Source organism: Meles meles, chromosome 13 (genome assembly GCF_922984935.1).
Source record: "Meles meles chromosome 13, mMelMel3.1 paternal haplotype, whole genome shotgun sequence".
NCBI lineage: Eukaryota > Metazoa > Chordata > Mammalia > Carnivora > Mustelidae > Meles > Meles meles.
This window is the reverse complement of record NC_060078.1, coordinates 840382-853668: the sequence shown is the minus strand read 5'-3', so window position 1 is coordinate 853668 and position 13287 is coordinate 840382. Positions and strand designations below refer to the sequence as shown.

Sequence of the window (13287 nt, the reverse complement as noted above, 5' to 3'; positions counted from 1 at the left end):
CTTTTTCCTGAGTAGTGGCACACTGTGTAAAATTACCAGGGCTTGAGGTGCATGGGTGGTTCAGTCGGTTAAATGTTCCAACTCTTCATTTCAGCTCAGGTCATGAACTCAGGGTCATGGCACTGAGCCCTGCCTTGGGCTCCGTGCTCAGCTCAAAGTCTGCTTGGGATTCTCTCTCCTTCTCTGCCCCTCTCCCCACTTGCACTCTCTTCTCTCAAAGTCTTGAAAAAAAAATTTACCAGGGGCGCCTGGGTGGCTCAGTTAGTTAAGCATCTTCCTTCACCTCAGGTCGTAATCCCAGGGTCCTGCATCAGGCTCCCTGCTCAGCACAAAGCCTGATTCTCCCTCTCCCTCTGCTGCTCCCCGTGCTTGTGCTCTCTCTCTCTCTCTTTCTCTGCCAAATAAATAAATAAAATCTTTAAAAAAAAATTACCGGGATTTATCTATTCAGCAGTTGAAGGATATTGGGCTTCCAGTTTTCAGTAATTGTGAATAAAGCCACTATAACTATTTGCACACAGGTTTTTGTGTGAACATAAGTTTTTGTTTTTCTTGGGTAAATATCTAGGAGTGGGATTGCTAGGGCATATGGTTAGTATGTATTTAACTGTATAAGAAACTGACAAACTGACTTCCAAGAGGCTGCAGATCTTTCTTTTTCATTGATTAGTGATGGGCTCCTGATTTTGGCAGCCGCATGGCACCCAGCAGACAATCCATGTCTCATCTATTACTCTCTGATAACAGTAGAAGATAATGGCCACCAAATGTCTGATGCAGTAACTGTGGAAGTCACTCAGTGCAATCCACCTTTTCAGGTAAGAGTTCTATCTATAAAGTGAATTGCAGATGACAAGAACATACTGAGTTGTTTGTCCTAACTGTTGTAGGCTCAGATTCTTTTGAGAGATTTACTTGGAAGGCTTGAGATACTTTTAAATGGCCAGTTTTTAGGCACTGCATTTTGTTTGCCGTCTTAGACTCATTACTTTGGACAACCTTAGCTAAAGAGAAATGAGTGGAAGCAGCTGACGGCAAGCAATTGTTTAATGTTGTAAATATTGTTGAATAATGGTGATGTTCATAAGGAAAAGCCTTAAATGTAAATTCATTTCATTTAGCCTTATACCGTATAGTATCTAATTTTGTTAAATCCTTATTCTTAATGTGATTGTAACTAAATACTGTAAGGAAATCATTTAATTTGTCCTTTTATTTCAAACAAACCTTACAGTTCTGATTATGCAAGAAAAACATGCTCAGTGATAAGATTTTTCAGGCAATGCAAAAGAGATGTAAAGAAAACAGTTTCAGAATAAAAACATTATGGAATACCACTTTTTAATGTTTTGTTTATAAAATTACTTCTTTAATAATAAACAGTATATTTAACATTTGCTGATTTCATTTAATTAGGTCATATTTCTGTTTCTGCTTCTGATTTTATATATAAACAAATTAATTCAGTTTTCTTGTGCTTGATATCTTCACAGTGAAGTAAGAAGCAAAATGTTTACCAGGGATCACTTACAAAGTATTTGCCAATTTTAAATTAGTAATAAAATAAATCAGTCTTTTTATTTCTTTTCTCATGTTTGTTATAGGCTTTTAGTTAGAATCTTACCATCATGTAATTTTCAAAATTTTTTTTTTAATTTTTTTAAGATTTCTTATTTATTTATTTGACAGAGAGAGATCACAAGTAGGCAGAGAGGCAGGCAGAGAGAGTGAGAGGGAAGCAGGCTCCCTGCCGAGCAGAGAGCCCGACGCGGGACTCGATCCCAGGACCCTGAGATCATGACCTGAGCCGAAGGCAGCGGCTTAAACCACTGAGCCACCCAGGCGCCCGTAATTTTCAAAATTTGCTGATTATTTACAATTCGACAAATGATTTCTCTCTAATTGATGTTTATAAACTTACCCTGTCATATTTTGTAAATCATCCCAAGAATAGTATTTAGGTTTAGACAAGGACAGAATGAATTATTTTATCATTTTTATGAGATAGTGTATAAAAATACAAGTTACAAAATTATGCAGGCAAGTATTTTTGTTTTAATTATCCTTAAACATAATCTGACATTTAATTTTCAGTCTGAAGACTTGATTATGTGTCGGTTGATGGTCCCAAACTTTTCAAATCAGACTGCCTATCTGTATACTGAAAGTGCTGTCTACGTGTGCGCCACAGGAACTGGGAAGTTTTCTCTTCCTAGGGAGAAAATTGTCTTTAATACACAAGGTACAGTATCAGTTTTAGAAAGGATGATTAATAACTTGTTAGTCATTCTTAGCAGTTTTTATTCTCTTTCCATAAGTGTTAAGTATGCTACCCCCAAGTGTTATTGAGACATTCACGACCACAGCAGTAGTAGCTGAAGTCCCAACCCTACTGAAAAACCAAAAGGGTAGTAAAATTCCCAAACTGTTATATTTTGGGGCAAAAGGTAGTAACGTTTTCCTCTAGAAGAGGCCAGGAAACAAAGAATTGACACTAAGAGAAGTAACTGCCTATTCCTAGTTAGACGAATTTATCCTGAGTTGATGTTCTGTAAGTAAGTTTGTCCGGACTCCTGGTTAAGATCCCAGGTGCTGGACTCATGCAGGGGGGCTGGAATGGTGGCAGAGGGTGGGGGAGCCAGCCAGGAGTGAATAAAAGCCAAGCAAGCAGTCTAATCAGGGTAAAGAGACCAGGCAGAGGGCAAAATCCAAATGAGGCAGCAGGATGGAACCTAGATTTTCTAGTTTCAACACAAGAGCCTTGACTTTGGGTAAGGAGAATGGTAATAAGGAATTGAGCAAACAGACTTTTTCCCCTTCTCCACTGACCTACTCAAGAAATACAGAAAGAGGGCAAGAGGACTCCATTGGATTAAAAAAGCTGTCATTCTGAGTTTTGCAGAATGAATAATTTTCTTTTTTGGCTTATCATACTCACTGCTATCTTGCAAGGCTAGTTTTTGTTGTCCCCAAACTGAATGACACAGAGCCTGGTATTTCAAATAGCAATAGGATCCTGACATTTGATCTGGATTTAAAAAGCTGAGTTCAAAGTAGGAGGATTATTGTAAAGGAAAAAAAAAAGGTTCTTAGTGTATCAAGATGATTATTTTCTGCTTAGGGCAGTAGATTTTAGAAAGCATTTTTTTGTTATGTATGTCTGTGTATTTTTCTTTCTTTTAGGAGATAGTATTTTAGGAGCTGGTTCCTGCGGTGGTTTTCCTATCCTTTTTTCTAGAAACAGTGGGTTGGTGTCTATTACTTCAAGGGAGGGTGTGTCTGTATTAGCAGAAGACCTTGAAGATTCCCTAGCATCTTCAGTTGCTGGACCCAGCAATGAGGTAATGTGGTTCCATAAGATTTTAAGATTTTTGTCATTGTATTTCCCACAAATGTTTTAGAGTAACGGTTTTAAAAGAGTTGTGATGAAAACATAATTCTTTTACCTCCTTCATCTCCTCTGTCCTTTCCAGAAGCAGCTCCTTTTCAGTCTTTTACCTGTTTCTGCTGGTATTTTCTCCATATTTCTAAGTAATACCATATGTTGCCACCTCTTAATTCACCAATATTAGACATCTGTTGATTTCCTATTATAGAAGATAAGGATTTAGGATAACTTACTTTGGTTTCCTTGGCTTTAGGAGACCTATCTAGAAAAATGTTGCTCTAGCCAATGTCAGAGAAACTACTGCCTTTGCTCTCTTCTAGGATTTTTATGATTTCAGGTCTCACATTTAGGTCCTTAATCCACATTTTGAGTTTATTTTTGTGTGTAAGGTAAGAAAGTGGTCCAGATGCATTTTGCATGTAGCCGTCCAGTTTTCCTAACACTATTTGTTAAAGAAATGGTCTTTTTTCCACTGCATATTCTTGCCTCCTCTGTTAAAGATTAATTGATCATATAATTGTGCATTGATTTCTGGGTTCTCTAATCTGTTAACGCTGATCTGTGTGTTTTCATGCCAGTACCGTACTGTTTGGATTACTACAGCTTTGTGGTATAACTTGGTACCTGGGATACCTTTGTGGTATAACTTGATGCCTCCTCCAGTTTTTTATTTTTCAGGATTTCTTTGGTTATATCTATACCTTTTTGATAAGACTTTAGTTATCATTTAGTCCATTTTATCTTGTTTTAGTAAATGTCTTAAGTAAACTGCTGGTATAAAGAACATGGTAAACAGCTATGTGTCTGTTGTTGCTGTCATAGGTGGGTCTGGTTTTTTGTCCAAGAATTCAGAATATTCTGATACCTTCACCTCTAAATTACAGTTTTTTATTTGACAGAGTATGGTTTTTGAGCCTTCTACAAAGAATGAAACCATAGCCCAGGAGGATAAAACCAAACTGTTAAAAGCTGCTTTTCTGCAATATTGCAAGTATGAAAAGTTTTTTAAATTATGGCCTATTTAATTTAAGCCTGGGGACACATTTTACTGATATATGCTACTTATTTGTTGACTGGTGGGAGCAAGGTGGAGGAATGATACCACCAAGGAGATTTTTCTGAGCTTCAGTGCTGTTAAAGCTTTGTTAAAAACTTACTCTGAGCTTGATAGGCATAAGAGGCTTCCAGTTAGTCTAGGAAAAAGCATGGTGTAACATATTCTCTCCACTTAATGGATAACAGTGTGCTATTAAAAATGGTGGCCATGAAAAACATTTAGCAAGCGTGTTTTATGTATACTGTGAAGGCAAGTAAGTTGCATACAGTGGTTTAGATGTTACAGAGAAATTAGATTTTGCCTATTCATTGGGTTTTGTTGCATACAAAATCACCAGAAAACATAGTTGTTTGTTTAATACAGCTCATGATTCTGCAGTCTGGCCGTTTGGGGTTGGGTATAGGTGGCCATTTTATGGTTCCCATCTGAATTCACTGTCCATGATCAGTCCCAGCCATCCCGGTTAGACTTGCTTACTTTTTTTTTTTTTAAATATTTTATTTATTTTTTTGACAGAGAGAGGTCACAAGGAGGCAGAGACGCAGGCAGAGAGAGGGGGGAGCAGGCTCCCCGCTGAGCAGAGAGCCGGATGCGGGGCTCGATCCCAGGACTGTGAGACCGTGACCTGAGCTCAAGGCAGAGGCTTAACCCACTGAGCCACCCAGGTGCTCCCATTTCAAGGGCTCTGGTCATCTCTCTGATCATGTGCCCTCTCATCATCTAGCAGATTAGCCTTGATTACATGTCTCAGGCGTGGCAAGGTGTGGCAAGAGATTAAGCCTCAGTGTACAGATGCTTTTCAAATCTCAGCTTGGGTCATATTTGCCAATATCCCATTGGCCATAGCAAATTACAGGGGCGAGCTCCCCTCCCCCTGCATGGGAGGGTGCCAGTAGGGAGTATACATATGGGAGGGGAATGATACTCAGTTTGCCACACTTGATGACCTAATACTTCTGGACTTAAGGCAAATTCAGTCATTTGTCCTAGACATATATTTTGCTTATCATGTACCTTCCTTAAAAGGTATAGTAAATTCACATTTGAGTGAACACTAAGGAAAACTGAGATCTAGCCTTTGGTCTGCCTTTAAATAGCTGCGTGCAACTTTGGACAGATTGCTAACATTTCTGGAATTTTGTTTGTTTCTTTGTGAAGTGTTGAGTGGGGTTGCCATTGGACTGTCTGAAGGATCATTAGTTTATCTGGCAGGTCTTTTTTTTGAAGTTATAGTCAGAGTTTACTACCTCCGTATCCCCCAGTTCTCAGCTCATGATCCCATGGTCTCACCGATAGTGGTGTTTGATGCATAGGAGTTCACTCCCACAGGGGGAATAGCACGTAAAGTATTACAGTTCTGTGCCACTGGGGCACCTGGGTGGCTCAGTTGGTTAAGGATCTGCCTTTGGCTCAGGTAATGATCCCAGGGTCCTGCAATCGAGCCCCATATCGGGCTCTCTGCTCAGGGGGGAGTCTGTTTCTCCCTCTCCCTCTGCTCCTCTCCCTGCTTGTGCACACGCTGTGTGGTCTCTCAATGAAAATCTTAAAAAACACACGTAATTCTGTGCCATCAAAATAATCTACTGATCTTAGTTTCTCATCCAGAAGAGGGCACCATTAGACAAGTTTTTTGTTCTGTTTTTAAAATGTATTCTTTTAATTTTGCTCTATTGCATGGTGTTCAGTCTTATTGCCAAGATTTGGATTAAAATACTGTGATCCTGTCTTACACAAGTTTATCCTTCAACAATTTTTTTTTTAATATTTTATTTACTTGACAGAAATCACAACTAGGCAGAGAGGCAGGCAGAGAGAGAGGAGGAAGCAGGCTCCCCGCGGAGCAGAGAGCCCGATGTGGGGCTCGATCCCAGGACCCTGAGACCATGACCTGAGCCGAAGGCAGAGGCTTTAACCCACTGAGCAGCCCAGGCGCCCCCTCCTTCAACAATTTTGACAGACTTGTGGCATCTCAAAATTTAAAAGATAATGGAGCAAGTCACCATAGTCCTTGTATTAGTTTCCTGTGGCTACTGTATCAAATCACTACAAACTGGGTGACTTCATAGGAATTTATTCTGTCGTGCTTCTGGAGGCCAGAAATCCAAAATCAAGGTGTCAGCAGGGCCATGCTCCCTCTGAAAGCTCTAGGGAAGAATCTTTGCTTGCTTCTTTCCTAGTTTCTGATGGTTGCTGGCAATCATCAGCATTCCTTAGCTTGCACATGGATCACTCCAGTTGTTTCCATTACCACATGGCCTTCTTCCCTGCGTGTCTGCCTTTACATGTCCTCCTAATCATGACACTTGTCGCTGGATTTAGAGCCCACCCTAATTCAGTATAACTTCGCCATAACTTAACTAATTATATATGCAAAAACCTCATTTCCAAATAAGGTCACATTCTGAGGTTCTGGGTAAATGAGGATATGGAGGGATGCTATTCAACCCCATGTAGTCATTTCTAAATGTTCTGTAGAAGATTATTAAGCTCGACAAGGAATCTCCTGACTTGAAGTCCTAAGGGCGTAGTAACCTTAGGAAAAGGGTCATGGATCTCTAGCACAGCTGTGCCTTCAACTTACCCCGTGAGGCTAACGAGATCATTTCGGGGTTGGTATGAACCTATTAATCATCTAAAGGAATTAGATCCTTCACAAATGGAATCATACTTTTAAAGCAGGGTTTTGCTACCTTGCCATACGATGTTCTCCTGTGAATTGCCCTGTGAATTGCAGAATGTGTAGCAGCCACAGCGGGCCTCTTCCTACTTGGTGCCAGGAGCAGCCTCCCCCAACTTACGACAGCCACAATTATCTCCAGACATTGCCACATGCTCCCTAGCGGCTGAAATGAGTAGATCGCACTCAAAAATGTTCTGTTTCGTTTTTTGCTAAGGTTAATATTGCTGTTTCTATGGCATGGTTTCTTTGAAATTAATTTTTACATTATTTTTATTTTCACTTGATCTTTTTGCTCATGACAGTTTTAAGAAACTTACTCTGTTAATTAAAATAGTTAATAGTTGATTATCTTGCCTTAGCGAACTTTGTATTCCCATAACCTGTAGCATAACCAGGTTTCCAGCTTCAGCTTGGCCTTAAACACTTTTAGGCAGTTTTTCTGTGTTTCTCAATTCAGGTCCATCTCTTGTTCTACCAAGAGTCCATTTCAGTGCTTTTCTAACTCTCCTCAACCTTTTCCCTTTCTCTGCCTCTTCTCCCATACTTAGCAGAGGGCTCAGGCTCCTACTTCACAGATAATAGAAGCCATTAGATAGCAACTCCCTGGACTTAATACCTACACACTTACCTGCACTGCAACTACTTTTCCTCTTTCGCACCCTATAAAGTGGGAAGGGTTGCTCTTTCTAAAAAGAATCCCTGTGTTTTTTGTTATTGTTTTAAAGATCTCATTTATACATTTAGAGCCTGTGCGCATGCAAGCAGAAAGGAGGGGCGGGGGAGGGGAGAGAGAAAGAGAGAAAATCTCAAACAGATTCCCCGCTGAGTGCAGAGCCTGACATGGGGCTCAATCCCACAACCCCAAGATCACGACCTGAGCCGAAATCAAGTTGGATGCTTAATGGACTGAGCCGTCCAGGCACCCCTCTTTGTCTTTGTTTTGAATGCCTCAGTCTCTTGCTTCTCTTGAGACTATGTTTTGTTATTCCTCTTCTATATCTTTGACCTCTCTTGTGCTGGCTTCTTCTCACCAGCCATCAATCATATTTAATATACCATTTTTAAAAAAACAGGGGTGGGCTCCTGGGTGGCACATTTGGTTAAGCATCTGACTCTGAGTTTTGGTTCAGGTCATGACCTCAGGGTTCTGATACTGAGCCCCCGTTGAGCTCCATGCTCTGTGCCGGATCTGCTTGGGTTTCTCCCTCTCCTTCTGACCCTCCTCCCACTGCAATCTCTCTCTCTCTATCATAAATAAATCTTAAAAAAAAAAAAAAGACCAGTGTTTGACTTTGTGTCCCTCTCTGATCTACTACCCCTTTTGTTTGTTCCTGTTTATAACTAAACTGCCTGCCTTTGCTGTTGTCTATCATAATTTTTCTCTCTCTACTCCCTGCCTGTTTTTTTTTCCTACTTACTTCATTTGCCAAAGAAACACAGATTTACCATACTCTAGGCCATTATATACAAATGAAGACTGTTCCAGAGCAGCTGTTATTCCACAGGCATCTCAGTTCAATGTGCCCACAGCCTTGCTTGTCTTCTCCAAAGCTTATGCTTTCTCTTTTACCCCCTGTTTCTGCCACTAGTAAAAATGTCCTACCATAATACATTCAGTTTCAGAGCAAAAATATATCAGATCCAAACAGTTGCCAATATTTACCTCAAATCTCTTTTTTTCTCAAACCTGACTAATTGTCTCCATTCTCCTCTGCAGCTACTGCTAGACCCCCTTCTCTTGTCTGGGTTTCTGCAATAACTTTTTTTTTTTCCAGATTCTTTTTATTTGTTTGACAGAGAGAGACACAGCGAGAGAGGGAACACAAGCAGAGGGAGTGGGAGAGGGAGAAGCAGGCTTCCCACTGAGCAGGGAACCTGATGCGGGACTCGATCCCAGGACCCTGGGATCATGACCTGAGCTAAAGGCAGATGCCCAGTGACTGAGCCACCCAGGCGCCCCTGTAGGAACTTCCTATCTTGGTATTTCTGCCCCCGTCCATATCCTAAAATGATCCTTTGGGAAAACGTGACACTTTCTTCTTAGTGCCTAAGAAGTGCCTTCTAGTGCCTAGAACTCCATGTCATGGTGAATGAGGTTTTATGTACTCTGTCTTTTGATTGGTGGTGTTTCTGAGAGTCTGCCCTGGAAGGCTTCTTCCCTGGGTGATCTCTTCTCTATGGCTTCAGTTCTTTGCTAAGATATGGACGTACTTACTCACAGGTGTGATGTGTGCTCTCTCTGCCACCGTGTACTCCCCAGAGTCCCCTCAGCCTCGCTGCTCCTCTTCTGTAGCTATAGGCCTCTCCTTATCCTAAACCTTTTCCTCCAGGAAGTTTTCCCTGCCCCTTGGATGGTTTTGGTTTCCCTTCTGTGTGCTCTGTAGCAAGTGCTCTGTCTTTTCCTGTCACAGTATACACCTAACTACTTGTTTAACTCTCTGGCTCCTTGTGACACTGTGTCCTTTGTGAAGTCCTGGAGTGTTTTTAATGTCTTGTCATTCTGGCCCCAGTGCCTAGCATGTTGTAAGCACTCAGCATGTAATTGTTGCATTAATAAATGCACGATGGCTGTCTCCCTTTTAAATAAATGGTACTGGAAATAGTTAACTTTGGGGCATCTGGATGGCTTGGTCAGTTGAGTGTCTGACTCGCTCAGGTCATGATCTCACTGGTGGTGAGATTGAGTTCCATGTGGGGCTCTGAGTTCAGTGGGGAGTCTGCTTGAGATTCTGTCCCTCTGCCCTTCCCCTGGCATGCTCCTTCTCTCTCAAATAAATAAATCTTTTTTTAAAAAAAGGTAACGACTAAACTAGGGGACTTTCACTGTTACCTTATTCTTTTTTGAAAGATTTTATTTCTTTATTTGAGGCGGGGGGAAAGTGAGCATGAGAGAGAGTGTGTGAGTGAGCACCAGCGGGAGGAGAGGCAGAGTTGAAGAGAGAAGCTGATTCCCCATTGAGCAGAGAGCCAGACTCGGGGCTCAATCCCAGGACCCCAAGATCATGAACCAAAGGCAGACGCTTCACTATCTGAGCCACCCAGGCGCCCCGATAGTTAACTTTTTCATGGTGAATTTTTAAAATGGCTTGCCTCCTTTAATACTTCTATTTTCTAATTTTATTTCAGAAAAGATCTAGGTCATGCTCAAATGGTGGTTGATGAGCTCTTTTCCTCCCGTTCTGATTTGGATTCTGATTGCGAACTAGACAGAGCTGTTACACAAATCAGTGTGGATCTGGTGGATGACTACCCAGCATCTGACCCACGGTGGGCTGAGTCTGTGCCTGAGGGTAAGAACTTCCACTTTTCATATTATGCAGTGATATGTTTTGAGCATATTATGGTTCTTTTAGTAAAGGATTCCCTTTATTTTTTTTTTAAGATTTTATTTATTTATTTGACAGACAGATCACAAGTAGGCAGAGAGGCAGGCAGAGAGAAGGGAGAGGAAGCAGGCTCCCTGCTGAGCAGAGAGCCCGATATATAGGGCTCGATCCCAGGACCCTGGAATCATGACCTGAGCCAAAGGCAGAGCTTTATCCCACTGAGCCACCCAGGTATCCCATTAAAGCATTTCTTGAAGCACTTTTTTTTTTTTTTTTAGTTTTTGAAGCAATTATTAGTTTACTTTTTTTTAAAGGTTATAACTTACCTTATAGTAGATTTTGAAAAGGGCTCAAAACATACCTATGTGATAAAAACTGAAGGACTGTTGGAGCAAATCCTGCTTGTTCTCTGTGAAGCAGATTAATTAGCCCTACTTAGCTTTCTTACCATTTAATGTCTAAAAGGAAATTGGTGGTATGGATAAGCATTTGGCACCTATTTATCAGCCCAAATTAAATGATAATTTTGGCATAATCATTGTATTTGCCTAATAGAAATTATAAATTTCCCTAAGAGCGGCAATGAGCTAATCTCAGCATATAGAGGTGAGCACACCATGTCTCTGCTCTGCGCTTTCCTTTCTGCCCTGGGTGACTGTCCATCTTACTCTTCCGCCCCATCGTCATGGGCACTCCACTTTCCCAGGTAGCAGCAAACTGTCTCAAGTGTCCATTTCTCTCTCTGATTTGCTACTTATTAGCAAGTTTGCTAAGCCTCATTAGAGGGTTAGGAAGGAAACATCAGTGCTTACCTTTTTTCTTTGACTTCATTTTGAGCTGGCAAGCTTAGTATTCTAATAATAATAATAACAGGGTTTGTGTTTTGAATAAATATAGTATGAATTATGCCAAACTACCAAAATTTTCGTCTAAATTTTTTAAAATCTTGGATAATGTTACAAATAGTTGCAAATAGTTCCATGAAAAGGTTGGTAGTTTCCTTTGGTATAGATATTTTTTCAGTTTTTAATTTAATAGCCGTAATTATTGTAAAGCCAGTACATTATGTGTTTAAATGCTGTTCTTGTGTTCCAACAGAAGCACCTGGGTTTAGCAATACATCACTGATTATTCTTCACCAGCTAGAAGACAAGATGAAGGCCCATTCTTTCCTTATGGACTTTATTCACCAAGTAAGCATCCCAGTTGCTGTGAACAAGAGTGGCCGGGACTCCTGGCTTTACTGTGTCTTTTGTCAGCTCTGTCCAGGACAGTGGGAGAGCCTTTCTTATTCTGAGGTGTTTGGTGGGGTTGGACAGGACTAGTGTTTTCCAGTTTCTTTGCTGAGTTGAAAGTAAATAAGTCCAGGGCTGTTGGGGGATGGGGAGCTGCATGGAAAACAGGCTGAAAAGAAGAAAAACAGTGTATTTCCACAGAAATGTTTCAACTTTCTTTTAAGATTCTAGGATACGTGTGTGGTTTTATGTAAACTTGGGTTTTCATGAATTGCTTTGTATTATTGAAAAGATCATGAAGAGCAGTAAGGCAATGACAGATTTTGATTTTTGGGTTATAATTTTGAAGTGCCATTAGAATCAATTCCTTATTTAAAGTTTGTGGTGGGTTTTTTTGTATTTTTTTTTTAATAGACTATCCCCATTTATATTGGGCCTAAAATTAGAATATGTTTTTGCAGCTAGTCAGAATTGTTACACAGTATCACCCATCTCTGCCTTGTTGATCAGTAGTGGCTCCCAAGCATATTATATATCCAAACAAATACATTTAATCCCACTTTTGCTTATTTTTTCCAAAATTGATAATGCCTTCATGTTAAAGAGATTACGATGCTGTCTAATAGAACTTTCTGTGGTGATGAGAATGTTCTATATCTGTGTTACTCAGTAGCCACTAGTCACAGGCAGCTGCTGAGCACTTAAAATGTGGCTGGTACAACTAAGGAACTGTATTTGTTTTTAATTTATTTTAATTAAATTTAAATCATCACTTTGGTGGATAGTGGCTACCTTATTGAACAGGTCAATTCTAGATGATTTCAGAATGTTTGTAATGTATGGTTTGACTCCTGTCTACTTTTATTGTCTTGGCAAGGGCACTCCAACCATTCAAGTCTCTCTCCTTTCTTTTTAAAGTGGTTTAGATAGACTACAGACTAATGGGGGGGGAGGGGAACAGACTTTGTTCTGATGTAATTGTTTATTTAGTCAAGCGTATCAGTTAACTACTAACACCTAAAAAACCATCCCAAAATGGATTTCAGCTGGACCACTCCTTGAACTGCATTTAGGGTAACCTGAGCTGGAAGGTCCCCAAGCGTCTCTCGCCTGACATTGCATGTCAGTCTGTCAGCTGGGCCACAGGGTTCTTCTCTTCTACTTAGTCTGTAATTCTCCTTTAGGCTGAACTGGCTTTCTGTGGTCTCAGGGCAACCCTCCATGGGGATGAACTTAGAAGCTATAGTCTTCCTCAGGTCTTACCCCAGTTGTCACAAAATGTCACTTCCACCAAAGTGACATTGGTCAAAGCAAGTCACCGGCCAGCCCAGATGAAAAGAATTGAGAAATGGATTCTATGTCTTGATGGGAGGAGGGCCAAAGTCAATGTGGCAGAAGGGTTGTGCAGTATATACCGGGATGGAAGGAGTTCATGCCTTACTATGTGACACCGAGGAGACACTAATTCGTCAGAGGGTGCCAGAGCCATGGGTAGGAGCCGTTGCTGTATCTCTTGGCACAGCCTCCCTGGGCTTCAGAAACCCTGCTGGAGTCATTCAACTCTTGGAGGCAGTGTCCACTGCAAGGTAATACCTGGCTGG

The 13287-nt window shown here is 40.8% G+C and overlaps 1 protein-coding gene across 1 annotated transcript in view; it reads left to right on the top strand.

Annotated features, from left to right (window-relative positions):
* Positions 1-13287, top strand: part of NUP133 (nucleoporin 133) — a 55063-nt gene that overhangs the window by 17367 nt on the left and 24409 nt on the right. Inside the window, exons 9-14 of the mRNA XM_046027082.1 lie at positions 671-818; positions 2095-2242; positions 3184-3341; positions 4288-4379; positions 10252-10415; positions 11550-11644. Of these exons, the coding sequence (XP_045883038.1) occupies positions 671-818; positions 2095-2242; positions 3184-3341; positions 4288-4379; positions 10252-10415; positions 11550-11644 (805 nt within the window). The remainder of the gene's footprint in view (positions 1-670; positions 819-2094; positions 2243-3183; positions 3342-4287; positions 4380-10251; positions 10416-11549; positions 11645-13287) is intronic.